The sequence below is a fragment of the Microcaecilia unicolor genome, chromosome 5 (assembly GCF_901765095.1).
Source record: "Microcaecilia unicolor chromosome 5, aMicUni1.1, whole genome shotgun sequence".
In the NCBI taxonomy this organism is placed as follows: Eukaryota; Metazoa; Chordata; class Amphibia; order Gymnophiona; family Siphonopidae; genus Microcaecilia; species Microcaecilia unicolor.
The window spans coordinates 154,237,988-154,254,635 of record NC_044035.1 but is presented as its reverse complement, the minus strand read 5'-3'; the positions used below and the strand labels follow the sequence as shown (position 1 = coordinate 154,254,635).

General features: G+C 43.6%; 1 protein-coding gene across 3 annotated transcripts in view; it reads left to right on the top strand.

Annotated features, from left to right (window-relative positions):
• CCAR1 (cell division cycle and apoptosis regulator 1) overlaps positions 1-16,648 on the top strand; it is a 268,378-nt gene that overhangs the window by 19,951 nt on the left and 231,779 nt on the right. For 2 of the 3 annotated variants that reach the window (XM_030203453.1, XM_030203452.1), the window contains exons 3-4: positions 3,644-3,816; positions 5,540-5,584. In XM_030203453.1, the coding sequence (XP_030059313.1) occupies positions 3,644-3,816; positions 5,540-5,584 (218 nt within the window). The remainder of the gene's footprint in view (positions 1-3,643; positions 3,817-5,539; positions 5,585-16,648) is intronic. The other variant, XM_030203454.1, reaches the window with a different exon arrangement.

Here is a 16,648-nt window from a genome sequence, read left to right as displayed (position 1 = left end):
TGCCTGGTTACCACCAGGTGATCTTGGGAGCCCTTACCGCCTCCTTAATGGGTGGCAGTAAGGGCTTCCTTGGAAATAGCCACACAGCAAGTGGTTCACTTACTGCAGGGCCATTTCCCTTAAAAAAAAACAAAAAACCTTTTACCCACTGCGATAAAAAGGGGCCCTCAGCACCGACACTACTGCAGGGCCCCTTTTACCCCAGCTTGGTAAACGGAACTCTACATTTGCTGTTAAAATAACTAAAAAAATGTTATCTGCAGTTTGTTTGCATGGTGTGTGTAAGTGAATGATTTAGAAGGTCTTTTACAAAGGTGTGTTAGTATTTTTAGTGTGTGCTGTAATGATTAGTGCGTGCTAAATGCTAAAGATGCCCATAGGAATATTTCTTTAGCACTCACTTTATAAAGTACTTCTTAAACCTTTCCTGGAGTTACATCTAGCTAATCAGGTTTTCAGAATTTCCACAGTAGATTTGCATGCATTACTTTCATTGTTTGCAAATTAATTTTATACATTTTCATAGTAGTGGAAATCTGACTGGCTAGGTGTTCTGTCAGGAGAGAGTTGAGAAGCAGTGATAGTTAAGATGAAACCAAGATATGAAAAAAAAACAAAAACGTTTGGTCTAGACTTCATTATCTTGTTGCTCTTTTTCATTTGTTTGTTTTTTTTCTTGGAAGTCAATTTGTTTGTAAGGTTATTTTTTGTTTTTTTGTTTTTTTTAATAAATTTTTAGATTGGACATCAATTTTGTATTGGAATTTTGCAATTCTAATTTCTTCATATAAATAACACAAATAATTTTTTAAATAAGAAACCTCTTGACTTGGTCAGTTGAACCATTGAAAATTACAGGAGATTAACACCCAGATGCACAAACCTTAATGAGCCAGCAATGTGGTTACACTGGTTCTAGCCAGTTTACACAAAAGGATTCTATTTTCTTATCATGGTAGTAGCTAATGAAAATTGTATGCAAAGTTATTATAACGAGCTAATCACTTTTCAAATGTGCATTCGCTGTCGGTATTGCTGTTTCCTTCCCATTACAACTGAAATAGCAGCTGGTGGTTTGGCTGAGGACAGTTGCTGCATCTCTAGCGCTCCCCACTCGCCCCTCGCCATGCATGCAGGCAGGCAGACTTTCACTCTCTCCTTCACCTCATTCTCCCTTGCTTCCCTCCCTGCTTGTACTGCTGCCAAGGGTCTGGCGGTGATTAAAAAAAAAAAAGTTTGAAAACAAAAAAAGCTACACACTGCTTTAATACATCTGGGGATTAATTATTGTCTTTATGCGGGCAATCTTCAATTTTTTTTTCCTGTTCCTTTTCAGAAAGATGATGTTACTATGTTGGTGAGGACTTCCTTTCAGAGAGTGCAACTTTGGATGCATGCGAAATGGTCTTTCGTTGAACATAGCGAAGACGCAAATATTGTGGTTGTCCCATTTAGGAGAACCATGTCTTGTTTCTGGATTTGAGTTAGATTCTGTTTTTGTGCCAGTGGTTTTCCTGCTTCATAGTTTAGGGGTGATTTTGGACACAAGGCTGCCTTTTAGACTACAGGTGGCTGCTATGGTTAAGGTTATTTTCTTTAAACTGCGAATGATATCTAGACTTCGGACATTTTCTTTCTTTGAGAGTTGTTGTACTGTGCTGCAGAGTTATGTCACCTTTTGATTATTGTAATGCTTTGTTGTGCGGCTTGCCGTGTACAACTTTGTAGGCCTTGAAGGTTGCACAGAACACTGCTGCCCGGGTTCTTTTGAGTTTGGGTCAGAAGGTGCATATTACACCTCAGTGAGGTTGTTGCATTGGTTGCCTGTGGCGCAGTGTATTGAATTTTAAATCTTGTTATTGGTGTTTCATGCGTGGCAGGGTGTTGCTCCTGAGGCCTTAGAGCTCAGTTTGCAGTCTTATTGTTCTTCTCGGGTGTTACAGTCTCAAAACCAGAATTTATTGGTTGTTCCATATTTTAATCTGGTACGTTTGGAGGAAGTTCATAGTCTAGTTTTTTATTGCTGGTCTTCATTTGTGGTATTTGTTACCATTTGTTATGTGAAATTTCAAGAAATTGCTAAAAACCTGGCTATTTTCTAGGGCTTTTGGCTGATGTGGGTTCTGAGTGTTTAGAGTTTGTGATTTGTAAGATTGTGTATTGTTTGTGTTTTCTTTTTTTGATGAATGTTTTTTTGTACCTTGCCTAGATGTTTGGATAGGCGGGTTATAAATGTAATAAATAAATAAGCATTTGTGTATGAAAGACGTCTGTAACATGAGTGTGGCGGAGATGAAAAAAAAAACCTACACACTGCTTTCATAAACGCAACTAATGCATGTATAAAAGACATCTGTAGCATGCGCAGAGTAGCTACGCTTAGCGATTGTTGTACACGTGCTCTGGTGACCGATTGTCTTCCTCCCTGCCGAGCTGCTTGCTGTTTTTGCAATCAGCTCATTTACAGTCCGATTCTTTGGAGCATCCCTCAATATTTCCAATTCGATAGTTTTTACCTAGATGGAAATAGCAATCAGTGCTTTACCAGGACTTTGATACATCCAGCTCTAAAAGGGATGCTAAAGGAGAGTAAGGTCATAACAGAAAAAAAGTGAATTCTTTGTTTTGGTCTTCTGCAGAGGATGTTGGGGAGATACTAATGCTGAAAACATTTTTTTGTATGTTGTCTGAACTGTGAAATTAGTGTGAATCTGGAAGAGTTGTTAGAAAAAATTGACGAACAGTATTGTTGCATATCATCAAAACAAGATGGTATTCACCGTGGAGTTCAAATCAAACTCAAATCTGAAACTGTAGACCTACTACTGGTTATCTGTAACCTATCATTTAAAATACGAGGATTGCAGTGTACCCATTGTAATGCTATATTTTGAAAATGGCCCAAGGGATGACTCTGGAAACCACAGACCAGTAAATCCGATGCCATTGCTGAAGCAAATTGTTGAAACTATTGTTGAGAACATAATTAGTTAAATGGATAAATATGGCTTATCTGGGAAGATCAAGTCTTGTTTTAGGGGCACTTTTACTAAGCTGCGTAAGCGTCTACATGCGCCCAATGCACGCCAAAATATAGTTACCGCATAGCTCTTGCGGTAATTTTATTTTTGGCGCGCATCTGATACGCGCAAACGAAAATTTAACTTTTATTTTCTGCCACATGTATTGGACGAGCGCCAAGTGGCATTTGGCGTGCATAGGTCGTTACTGCATGAGACTTTACCGCTGGGTCAATGGCTGGCAATAAGGCCTCATACCCCAAATGGACATGCGGCAATTTTCATTTTGACGCACGTCCATTTTCCGTAAAATTTTGAAAAAGGCGTTTCTTACAGGTGCGCTGAAAAATTATTCTGCGCACTCCGAAAACCCGTGCTTACACTACTGCAGGCCATTGTTCAGCGCACCTTAGTAAAAGGACACCTTAGTAACTGGAGTGTAAATAAATATTTGGATAAAGGGCGAGTCCAGTCAGTATAGAACATCTGAATTTTCCGAAAGCATTTGATAAAGTTCCTTGTGATAGGCTCTCAAGGAAATGAAAAAGTCATGGTTTGAATGCAGTTTTCTGTTGTAGATTGTAGACCCCTAATACAACCAGTTAACATGTCTTTGTTTACAGCAGCTCTTGGCGTGCAACAGCCTTCTCTGCTTGGAGCTTCTCCTACCATCTACAGTCAGCAAGGGGCTCTGGCAGCAGCAGGTCTCAACACCCAAGCATCTGCTAATTATCAGCTCTCCCAGACTGCAGCTTTACAGCAACAGGCTGTTGTTGCAGCAGCAGCCCTACAGCAGGTAAGAAACATTTGCACTGGCAGCATAGATCCTCATTATAGTGTGTGCATCTCAGGTGCATACTCTGGGTGATTGTAGATTTCTGAGGTGAAAAGCACACCTGTAATCTGATGTTATGGGATATGCTTTACCATACCACATTAATATTTTTAAAGGTTAATTTCATGAGGTTTATGTTTCATGCAAAGCATGTTTTATATACGAAAAATGGGTTTTATACAAATGTACACACATACATGTGTCAAAATTGACACACTGCAAGGGCACCTGCCTTTACATGACTGGCACGTAGGCATTCCTGGAGAGCGTAGATGGAGCAGAGCTGCAATGGAGTTGCAGTGAACATGCATAGATTTCATGCAAACATTTACACCTTTTTTAGAGCAGGTATAAATGTGTATAGTCTTTATAAAGACACTTAAGTCCTTTTGTTGCCTGCATGAAATAGGTGTAAATTTGGACTTTTCACATAGGTGCCCTGATCAGTGTGGTATTACTAGAGAGCCTGATACTCAAAAGTGTTTAACAGGGCTGGAGATGGGCTAGGGTGGTCCAGGGGTGGAGGCAGCACTTAACCACTTAGTGGCAATATTCAGTCTGCTAACTGGCTAAGCAAGCAGATGAAGTTAGGACAACAAAAAGGCTGTCTTAACTTTATCTGCCAAGCTAACAACGCACCCATTTGAATATCAGCAATTGGTTAGCTTCCAGGTGCCCATACATACCCGGATATTCAGTGCTGGAACCTGGACATGACCCAGCATTGAATATCCAGGATTAATTTAGCCTGCAGTTGTAATCGGCTTAAAAACTGCTTACGGCTGTGTGCTGAATATCTACCCCAGAGTATGTAATCTCGGGATATATATATAGTTCATAATGTACATGAGAGTCCCTGGTGTGTTTGTAATCGTAGCTTTCAGCACTGTCTCGCACACAGTGCACTGCTGGGATATTTGGGATTGTACTTCATAGTACTAGGGAAGATCTGTGTTAGGTTTGATCAAAAATCACAATTTTCAGATGATGCACTGATAGTTGTACTCTAACCTCTTGGCAGAGCTCTAAAACTTGGGCAATCTTGAGTGGGATAATTCTGGTGTGGGAAAACCTGAAGTTATAGAAGAAAACTTTCCACTGTTTTCCAGCTAAGGGTATTTTATGGTATATATGTGAAGAGGAAGTCAATTGTTAGCTGTGCTGATATATTGCTTTAGGGGCACATTCAAGAAAGAGCACCAAAAATTAAGCACAAAACATTTGAGCGCTAAGCAAGTATTTTGTAATGGCAGAGTTGGGTGCTGAAGCTGTTACAGAATATTAGTGTAAGTTGGTATCTGAAGGCCAGACTTTAGGTACAAGCCTTTATTCCATATGAAAGGCTGGTGTAAATGCGCCTAAATACTGTCAGGTGCGCCTGTAACTGACAGTATTCTATAAACGCATAAGTACCTGACCTTCCTATGACCCACCCATGCCCCTCCCGTGGTAAAGTCCCCTTTGCATTTACGAACTATAGAACTTAAGCACTAATTTTCTAGAACAGCGCCTAAGTGCAGTAACACTCATAACTGCAAATTGGTGCTCATTAATGCCATTTAAGGTCATTAGTGGCAAAGCCAATTAGTGCTCACTTATTGTATAACTTGCGATTGTGTTCCCAAGTTTATAGAATTAGCGGGTTAAAGTACAGTATTTAATTAAAACATTTCTCATTTTTCAGCAATATTCCCAACCTCAACCTACATTATACAGTATGCCACAACAGGTATGTGCCTACTATAATTATAATTGTTATTATGCTTTAGAACCAGACAATATTTTTAGCAAGTTCTGGATTAACTACCAAAACAAACTCATTTTGTGTTGCTTTATGCGATTCCCATATCCTTACCATCTGTTTCTGGATACGCAGCACATTTCTTCCTACTGCTATGAATTTATTTCCATTGGTTGCAGTAGCATGCTGTATTAATTCACTTACGGGCCCTTTTACTGAAGCTTAGCATGTGCTAACAGACATTAGTGCGAGCGGAATGCAGCTTGTGTTGTTTTAATGTTTAAAACGTCTTTTCATATACTGCCTTTCGCAGCAAATCAAAGCAGTGTATTCTATAAAACAAAATTTAAGAGGAATGCCATAAAATATATAGTTAAGCCTAAAAAGGGAAAAAAGATGAGATAGGAAGGGGGGGGGGAGTGAGGAATAAGGTTAAAAATAGGGTCTTGACCGTTGGAATGAGTAGTCGGACAAAGCTCAAAATGCCTTAAAAAAAATCCATTAACTAATCAGCACACAGAAGAAAGGCCAGGAAATGCCTGAGTAAATAGATCTTTAATAAAGCCCTAAAATTCCAATAAGATATTTCAGATTTAAGAGGCAAAGAGCGAATTTCAGAGCACAGTGCAGAAAAGGCTGAGCATCTTGTCCTTCAAGTCGAGAACAGGCAGTAGCTGGGAGTGCTAAACAATGTCTTGTAGAAGAACATAATGACCAAGAAGGAACATAAGGGGAAATCATACCCAGACTCCTTATCTCTCATTGCTGAAGAACCTTATGGGTCAGGTTCAAAATTTTAAACTGAATCCTAAATTTAATGGATGACCAATTATGTTGAATAAATAGTGGAGTAACATGATCACAAGGATGAGAATGAGAAAGCAAACTAACAAAGGTATTTTGTACTAATTTGAAGACACTTGAATACTGTATCAGGAAGACTGGCATAAATAATGTAGCAATAGTATAGAAGTGACTAGAGTATAAAGCAATGTGGCACAGGCTGATTCATTAAGAGTGGCTGGAATGAATATGGCAAAGAGCCAAAAAACTAGACCGAATCATTGAATTTAAATGTGGATGAATAGTGAGTTGAGAATCCAGTGTTAACACCAAGATATCTGAAAGAGTCAACAAGTGTGAGCGGTAAGCCTTGTAAAGTAGGTACAGCCGAGATGTGAATAGGACAACATGTTATCCAAGAGGCAGTGGATTTGAACAGATTCAACAGAAGACGATTGGCACTAAGCCAAGCAGAAATAAAATCAAGACAGACCTGTACTTCTGTCAGTGAAGGACTAAAGGGGTCCTGAATAGATACCAAAAGGATATCATCTGCATAGATACAAGTAGTAATTCAGTGACTATGAATCAAAGTAACTAAAGGACTTCGAAAGATATTAAAAAGAACCGGGGCAAGAATGGAGTCCTGGGAACTACACAGGGCAAAGAAAAAGAATAAGATGTAGTTGGATGTGCAGAAACTAAAACGTCTGTCTGAAAGATAAGATGCAAACCACTGATATACTGTACTTGTGAGGCCTATTTCAGATAAATGGTTAAGTAGTAATGAATGGTCAACAAGATCAAATGCTGCTTAAAATCCAAAGATATAAGCAAAGTAGCATTACCCCTATCAAAGGCAAAGTGGTAAATCATTTATGAGTGATGCAAGGATAGTTTCAGTAGAGTGGCCCAATCGAAAGCCCGATTGGCACGGATGTGAAATATTAGAAGATTCAATGTGCTGTGAGAGCAGATTAAAAACAACGTGTTCTGTAAGTCTGACGACAAAACTCAGATTAGAGATAAGTCTATAGTTTTCAACCTTTGTAATGTCATGTATTGGGCGCTTAAGTAACTAAGGCCTGCTTCCACTCACATGGAACAAGACCAGAGGAAAGACAAATTGAACCATGTTAATGACTATTGGTAATAGACCTTGCCTTGGAATCAAAAAACCAAGTCAGAGGGAAAGGGTCCAATCTGGACATGGTTTTCCTCGTGGTTAGGAGTAATTTTTTCAAGAGTGGACAAATTAAAATCTCTCTATATAAAACGCACCTCCAACATTCTATGAAGCCTCCACAACTCCCAACGTTCTAAATGCATGGTGGTGAAACCCACATCTCCTGAATTGACATCACGTACTTCCGGGTTCGTCACAAGCAGAAGTGACCAACCACACGAGGTTTCTCGGCTTCAGAATGTTGGAGTTGCATTCTATTACATAGGATTGGTCAGTTCATTGAAGCACAGCCAGAGCTCAGTGTCCTGCACAGTAACACTCAGACACCAGAGAGAGAGAAGGGGGGCCTGAAACAAGAGGGAGGGAGGGAGGGGGGGCCTGACACCAGAGAGGGGGGGAGAGTTATCTCTGTCACACACACACTCTCTCTCTCACAGTCAATGTTTTTCTCTCTCTCACTCTCACACACTCTATGTCTCACACTGTATCACATTCACTCTCTATGTGTCACACAGTCACTCACACACTCTCTTGGTCTCATACACTCAGTCTCACAGAGTCTGTGTCTCACACACTCTCTCTCGCACACACTGTATCTGTGTGAAACACACTCTTTCTCACACTGTGTCTCACATACGCATTTGCACACACTCTCATTCTCATGCACACACTCTCATTCTCACACACACACTGTCTCTCTCACAGACACACTCACATATTCACTCTCTCTCACACACAGTCACTCTCACATATACTCTCTCAAACATACACAATCCGAGGAAAACCTTGCTAGCGCCCGTTTCATTTGTGTCAGAAACGGGCCTTTTTTACTAGTTGCTCCATAAAGAAGTAGGACAACCTACAACTGCAGTAATAGAGGTACGAGAAGGGTTAAATCTGTTGTGGACCAGGATTAATTGGAACAGAAGAGATTTGAAATGATGAATGAAGAGAATCCAATTTATCAGAAAAAAATTGATCAAATATAGTAGCTGTAAGGTGAGGAAGCAAAGTCAGACAAGAGGAAGAGGAGGAAAGCCTAGATAAAATAGAAAACAATTGTTTTAAATGGTTAGAAGACTTACTGATTAAATCAGAATAATACTACTTACGAAGTTCCCCTAAATGTGACCGATAAATATGCTGTAATTGCTTGCACTGTTAAAATGTTAGAGGGGATTTAGTATGGCGCCAAGTTCTTTCTAGGCAACGAAGGTGCCTCTTAATAAGGCGAAGATCCCCATTACACCAGGATTTCTTGGTAGAAGTTAAAGATTCTTTGGTTAGTACAGAGGATTTGATGATATTGAAGTGTGTGTTATTCCAAACGACTGATTGACCAGTTAATGGCATAGAAATAAAATCATTAGGAAAACTAATGAAGAATGGGTTAATTTGAAGAGAGCCAAAAGCCTTAAAATTGGGAAAAGACTGGTTAGCATACCCTAAACTTTAGTAAACTTGCCCCTTAATGATGTAGAAATACAAGTGAATTAATCTGTGAGTTTGATCTTTTTATTGGAATAATGTAATACATCATGGAGGCATAGAAAATGAAGTAAAAAAAAAAAAGACCATAAGGCCTATCCAGTCTGACATAACCCAAACCAGATGCTTGATTCTGCTGAGGGACAATATGATTGCCAGAATTCTGGTTAATGATGTTTTCTGTGTATACTTCCCATGGTTTCACTGGCTGCATAAAATTCAATGACAGGCCTCAGGTTGCCTCCCACTGTGTTAGTGGTTGATTGTTACCTCTGTGTAATCCTTGATTCTCCCTGAGTGTCAGCTATCATGTGCTGAAGTTTGTTTTTTTTTTTGTCCAGTTAGGTGAAATAGTATTGCTGCCTTTATTTTCTCTTATTGTATTTTTATTCTGTTTTTTTTTTTTTAATTTTTTTTTTTTATTATGAATTAAGGAAATATATAACACAAAATTATTACCGTTATTTGTTCTGTTTTATACATCTGATATCCAGATAAAGTACAGTGAGTACACAGATAACATAAATGACAACCAACCAACAATATCAAATAGAATCAGGATAAAAACTTTGTAATTCTCATTACAGTATTATACTTCTATACATTGGGGGTAATTCTATAAAGAAGGTACCAAAACTTAGGGGCCCTGTTTACTAGGTGTGCTAACTTCTTAGGTGTCAAAAATGTGCCTTTCCTTGTCATCAAGCAGATGGAGCCATTACGTATGGGTTGTGTCCATCAACCAGCAGGGGGAGATAGAGAGCACTCAACTTTTCACAGTGCTTCATGGCCAGCCAGCTCCACTGCCTCTTCAGTATTCTCTATCTCCCCAAGCAGGGTGGCTGCAGCTTCTTCGAGCTCCATCAAAAATCTGCCTGGGGGTGGCTCCTGGCTTGCCAATTGTTAGCCGGGGTGTTAGAGGCTATAGCAGCTTCACTTTGAAGGCACATAGGTTAGCCCTTTCCCTGCCTTACCCATGCCCCCGTGGATGTGGACATATTAGTTTGCTTTTCCCTGTCCTTTCCCACTCAGTGGATGCAGGCACATTGGTTCGTCTTTCCCTGCCTTTCCCACTCATCTGAGCCTCCAGAGTTCTTATTACCTCTGCTTTCCTCACAGCGTTTAAAAAAAAAAAAAATTTTGTTAAAGGCCTGGGAGATCCTAAACCCCAGCGCTTGCCCGAAGATAGGCCGAGGCCTTCTTTCAAGGGCCAGGCGGTCCACTCCTCTTATAGACCTCACTTCCGTGAAGCTAGAAGGTACCGCCCGGGGCGTTCTGCTGGGTTCAATTCTCGTGCCCGTTTTTCAGCAGAGGAACTCCTTTTGCTCGGACAAGCGTTCTGCAGCCACCGGCTCTAGGCCTGGAGTTCAGGGGCGACCCTCTCAATGATGGTGTGCCGGCCCCCTCCTCGCTTCCTGTCATCAGAGGACGTCTTTCCCTCTTTGCCGAGGAGTGGGCCAATATTTCCTCAGATCAGTGGGTTCTGGACTTGATCAGAGATGGCTACAGAATAGAATTCAGTGCCCCAGTAAGAGACGTGTTTGTGGAGTCCCGATGCGGTTCTGCCGCCAAACGGGCGGCGGTAGAGGAGACTTTGCAAGGTCTGATTCAGTTAGGGGCCGTGTCCCCAGTACCAAACACGGCTACGGCCGATACTCCATGTACTTTGTGGTGCCGCGAAAAGATGGGTCTTTTCGCCCTATTCTGGACTTAAAAGAATTAAACAAGTCCCTGAGAGTGCGGCATTTCCACATGGAAACCCTGCGCTCCGTCATTGCTGCGGTACAACCAGGAGAGTTTCTCACGTCTCTAGACCTGAAAGAAGCTTACTTGCACATACCAATTTGGCCCCCGCACCAGAAGTTTCTGAAGTTTGCGGTGTTGGGAAAACATTTCCAGTTCTGGGCCTTGCCTTTTGGCCTCGCCACAGCTCCCCGAACCTTTTCGAAGGTAACGGTGGTAGTAGCTGCTTTGCTCAGGCGAGAAGGTATCAGGGTTCACCCGTACCTAGACGACTGGCTCATCAGAGCAGACTCTGTAACAGAGAGCTATCAAGTTACAGCCAGAGTGGTCTCAGTACTTCAATCTCTAGGCTGGGTCGTCAATATGGCCAAAAGTCACCTGACCCCCTCGCAATCTCTAGAATAATTGGGGGCCAGGTTCGACACAGACTCGGGCTAAGTATACCTACCCAAGCTAAGGCGGTGCAAGCTTCAGAATCAGGTCCGTCTGCTCCTGAGGATGCCTCGCCCGCGAGCGTGGGACATTGTCCAGCTGCTGGGATCGATGACAGCCACATTGGAAGTGGTGCCCTGGGCAAGAGCGCACCTGAGACCTCTACAGTATTCCCTTCTTCAAAGATGGTCTCCAGTTTTTCAGGATTATCAATGCAGACTTTCTTGGCTCCTTGCGGCCCGACTCAGCATGGAGTGGTGGCTCTCAGACAGCATGCTGTGGCGAGGAATGCCACTGGCGCTCCCCGATTGGTGTCTAGTAGTGACAGATGCCAGCCTGAAGGGCTGGGGCGCACATTGCAAGGGGAAGCATGCCCAGGGTCTATGGACACCCGAGGAGTCGGAGTGGCCCATCAACCGCCTGGAGTTGAAAGCGGTGTTTCAGGCGCTTCTGGCCTTTCAAGTGACCCTGGAAGGATTGGCTGTCAGAGTGATGTCGGACAACACGACATCAGTGGCCTACATAAATCGACAAGGCTGCACTCAGTGCAGAGCACTGGCTGCGCAGGCTAAACAGATTTGCTACTGATCCGAGCTGCATCTTCAGTTTCTGTCGGCAGCTCACATTGCAGGTCAGAGCAACGTGAAAGCCGATTATCTAAGCAGGCATCAGATCGATCCAGCAGAATGGGAACTAGCAGACATAGTATTCCTGCAGATATGTGCCAAATGGGGCAAGCCCGTGATGGATCTTATGGCGACAAGTTCAAATGCCAAAGTCCCGTGCTTCTTCAGCAGACGGAGAGATCCTCGCTCAGCAGGGTTGGATGCCTTGACTCAGCCCTGGCCTCTGGGCCTACTATATGTGTTCCCTCCTTGGCCCTTGATAGGGTACGTGCTCCTGCGGATTCGGCTGCACCCAGGAGAAGTGGTCCTCATCGCCCCGGATTGGCCCAGGAGGCCTTGGTATGCGGACCTCCGACAGATGCTAGTGGAGGCTCCCCTTCCTTTACCTCTGGTACCGAACCTGTTGTCACAGGGCCCGGTAGCCATGGAGGACGCCTGCCGCTTTGGTCTTATGGCATGGCGATTGAGAGGGCGCAATTGAGGGACAAAGGCTATTCAAACACAGTCATTTCCACTCTCCTGCAGGCCCGCAAGCGTTCCACTTCCGTGGCTTATGCCAGGATTTGGCGCCAGTTTGAGTTTTGGTTTGCTTCAAAAGCGATCATACCCATGCGGGCTCCTGTCTCACCGATTCTGGACTTTTTGCAGGATGGTGTACAAATAGGCTTGGCCTATAATTCCCTGCGGGTGCAAGTGGCAGCGTTGGCCTCCCTTCGTGGTAAGGTTGAAGGCGTGTCTTTAGCTGCTCATCCAGATGTGGCACGGTTTCTTAGTGGGGTGCTTCTGCTCCGGCCTTCCATGCGACACCCTGTCCAGCTTGGAACCTGGGGCTAGTTTTGAAGGCTCTGCAGGCTTCTCCTTTTGAGCCGCTTTGGCGAGCATCAGAGAAAGATTTGACACTAAAGGCCGTTTTTCTTGTGGCCATTACTTCGGCGAAACGGATGTCAGAGCTCCAGGCGCTGTCCTGTAGAGACCCATTTCTGCAATTCTCAGAATCCGGTGTCACGGTTCGGACCGTGCCTTCCTTCATGCCTAAGGTGGTTTCAGCGTTTCACCTAAACCAGCCTATTTTCTTGCCCTCCTTTGATAAGGAGGAGTTTCCAGAATCTTTTGGGCAGTTGCACCTGTTGGATGTGCGCAGGACTCTGCTGCAGTATCTGCGAGTTACTATCTCTTTCAGGATCTATGATCATCTGTTTGTTTTGCTATCAGGTCCTCACAGAGGGTCTCCAGCGTCTAAAGCCACTATTGCCTGCTGGCTCAAAGAAACTATCTTTTCAGCTTATCTGCTTGCCGTCCGGTCTCCGCCTGTAGCCTTTAAGGCGCATTCTACCAGAGCGATTTCTTCCTCTTGAGCTGAAACTGGAGCACTCTCTCGTCAAGAGATATGCAGTGCAGCAACATGGGCTTCTAAGCTCTCTTTTGCCCGACAATACAGGCTGGATGTGGCTGCTAGGAGGGATGCGCATTTTGGAGCACAAGTGTTAGTGCGTGGTGTGACCTGTTCCCACCCTATATAGGGATTGCTTTGTTACATCCAGTGCTTTTTTTGTAGAAAAAAAGGTGCCGGTACTCATTATGGGCGGGGTCACCACATATGGCTCCACCCCTATGATAGCCACACCCACATTAACCACACCCCCTATACCAGCCATGGCGCATATAAACAGACATCATTGAAAATATTACAGTACTATAGGAGAAAAAAATAACGTGATTTTTTTTCATTATAAATAATCTCTGTAAGCTCTTACAGCTTCAGTATACCCAGTGCAAAATAAGACAGCCAATGTAAATTCTCAAATTGGACATATTACAAACACTAAAATGAAAATAAAATGATTTTTTTCTACCTTTGTTGTCTGGTGACTGTTTTTCTTTCCATATTGGTCCCAGTCTGTGATTCTCCTTTCCTTTGTTTTCGCTTAACTCTTCTGTGCCATTTGTCATTTTTGTCTCCTTTTTCTTTGCTTTCTTCAATATTTTTCAGGCTCTCTCTCTGTCCAGATTTAATTCATTCTTACTATCCATTCTTTAATTTCCTTCATCTACCTGTGGCTTTTCATCTTTTCCTCACCCTTGTTCTCCCCATGCCCCTTCCTCTTATTCTCCAGTCTTTCTCTATTCCCCTTTTCCATCCAGCAGCTCTGCTTTCTCTCCCCATCCTTCCAGTGTCTCCCCTATTTCTTTCTGCATTCTTCCATCCAGCGTCTTCCCTCTTTCTCTCCCTATCCTTCCGTATTACCTCTCTTTCCCCATCCTTCCATCTGTTTTTCCCTCTCTCCCCAATCCTTCCATCTGTGTTTTTCCCTCTATCCCCCCATCCTTCCATCTGTGTTTTTCTCTCTATCCCCCCATCCTTCCATCTGTTTTTCCCCTCTCTCCCCAATTCTTCCATCTGTTTTTCCCTCTCGCTCCCCATCCTTCCATCTGTTTTCCCCTCTCTCTCCCCAATCCTTCCCTCTGTTGTTTTCCCTCTTTCTCTCTCTCTCCCCCCAATCCTTCCCTGTTGTTTTCCCTCTTTCTCTCTCTCTCCCCAATCCTTCCCTGTTGTTTTCCCTCTTTCTCTCTCTCTCCCCAATCCTTCCCTGTTGTTTTCCCTCTTTCTCTCTCCCCATCCTTCCATCTGTTTTTCCCCTCTCTCCCCAATCCTTCCATCTGTTTTCCCCTCTCTCTCCCCAATCCTTCCCTCTGTTGTTTTCCCTCTTTCCCTCTCTCCCCAATCCTTCCCTCTGTTGTTTTCCCTCTCTCTCTCCCCAATCCTTCCCTCTGTTGGTTTCCCTCTTTCTCTCTCTCTCTCCCCCAATCCTTTCCTCTGTTGTTTTCCCTCTTTCTCTCTCTCTCCCCCAATCCTTTCCTCTGTTGGTTTTCCTCTTTCTCTCTCTCCCCAATCCTTCCTCTGTTGTTTTCCCTCTTTCTCTCTCTCTCCCCCAATCCTTTCCTCTGTTGGTTTCCCTCTTTCTCTCTCTCTCCCCAATCCTTCCCTATGTTGGTTTCCCTCTTTCTTTCTCTCTCTCTCCCCAATCTTTCCCTATGTTGGTTTCCCTCTTTCTCTCTCTCCCCAATCCTTCCCTCTGTTGGTTTCCCTCTCCCTGCCAAGTTTCCCGCGAACGGCGCGAAGTCGCGACGCATGCGGCACCAGCCCCTATTTCCGGCCGCTGCTGCTTCTCCTGTTGAGCAGCAGTGGCCGCTACACAAAGAAAAAGAAGATTAAAAAAAAAAAAATGAAACCTGGCTGAAACGCGGCACCCCGGCACTGTAGACAGCCATTAGGCATTGGCTGTTGCCCCGCAGCCGCTCCTCCTCTTGCCTCTACGTCACTGCCCCTGGAGGAAGACCCCGGAGGAGCGCAGTGACGTAGAGGCAAGAGGAGGAGCGGCTGCGGGGCAACAGCCAATGCCTAATGGCTGTCTACAGTGCCGGGGTGCTGCGTTTCAGCCAGGTTTGAAGTTTTTTAAAAAAATCTTTTTCTTTGTGTAGCGGCCGCTGCTGCTCAACAGAAGCAGCAGCGGCCGGAAATGGGGGCTGGCACTGCGTGCGGGACATGGACTCAAGGGGCGGGGGGAGCAAAAAAAAAAGAAAGGTGCCGGTATGCCGTACCGTTGCGTACCGGCACAAAACAAGCACTGGTTACATCCCATACGTAATGGCTTCATCTGCTTGATGACAAGGAAGGGAAAATTAGGTTCTTACCTTGGTAATTTTCTTTCCTTTAGTCATAGCAGATGAAGCCATGTGCCCTCCCTGTATGATTGTCTGTATGCTGTGAATCTGTTTCAGGTTCTGTTCTTGTTTCCTGAAGTTCCTTCCTTGGGAGAAAGTTGGAAAACAGTCTTCAGGATTCATGTTCACTTCTAGGAGGATGAGTCCATTCCCTCCAGTTTATGTTTTGGAGGATGAGTTTATTCCCTCCAGGAGGTTGTGTGTATCCCCTCCAGTTATACAATAAGGAGGACCTGTTTATTCCCTCCAGGAGGATGTGTTCATTCCCTCCTTTTGAGTTCATGCCCTTGTTAAGGGGCCATCGTTCGCTGTGAGGAAAGTTCATGTTATTCCCATTGCGGTTTGCCATACTGCTTTGGAAGCTTCAAATACTGAAGAGGCAGCTGGCTGGCCATGAGACACTGTGAAAAGTTGAGTGCTCTCTATCTCCCCCTGCTGGTTGATGGACACAACCCATACGTAATGGCTTCATCTGCTATGACTAAAGGAAAGAAAATTACCAAGGTAAGAACCTAATTTTCCCATATGACCAGAATACCAGCATATATGCGTGTATGCCTTTGTGCACAGGTAAGCGTGTAGATGTCAATATTCTGGCTAGGTGCTATTTTGTCGCATATCGCCTAAATGCAACAGTGTGTAGTTTGAAGGTGGGTAGATACTGGGCAGAGTGTGGGCAGGGTGCATAGTTGGGCACATAAATTATAGAACACTATAATTTACACAAGATTTTTATTAATCTAGGCACAAGCATTTACCAGCTCTGTGACTAGTTAAGTGTTCATGCCTAAAACTAAAATACGTAATGGACATAACCAGGAAAATGGCAAGACTCCCAAGCACAACTCATGGATTTCATCTCGAATTCCTGCATGTCTGCCTCAAACATCCTCATACTAGGAGACATCAATCTACACCTAGAAGATGACACCTCACCAAGCACACGAGAATGCAAACAATTCCTAAAACTCTGGGACTTACAAGTACCCAATACGCAACCAACACACAAAAAAGGACACACACTTGATATCATAACAAATAAATTCGAACCGGATTCAACCATCACAACTA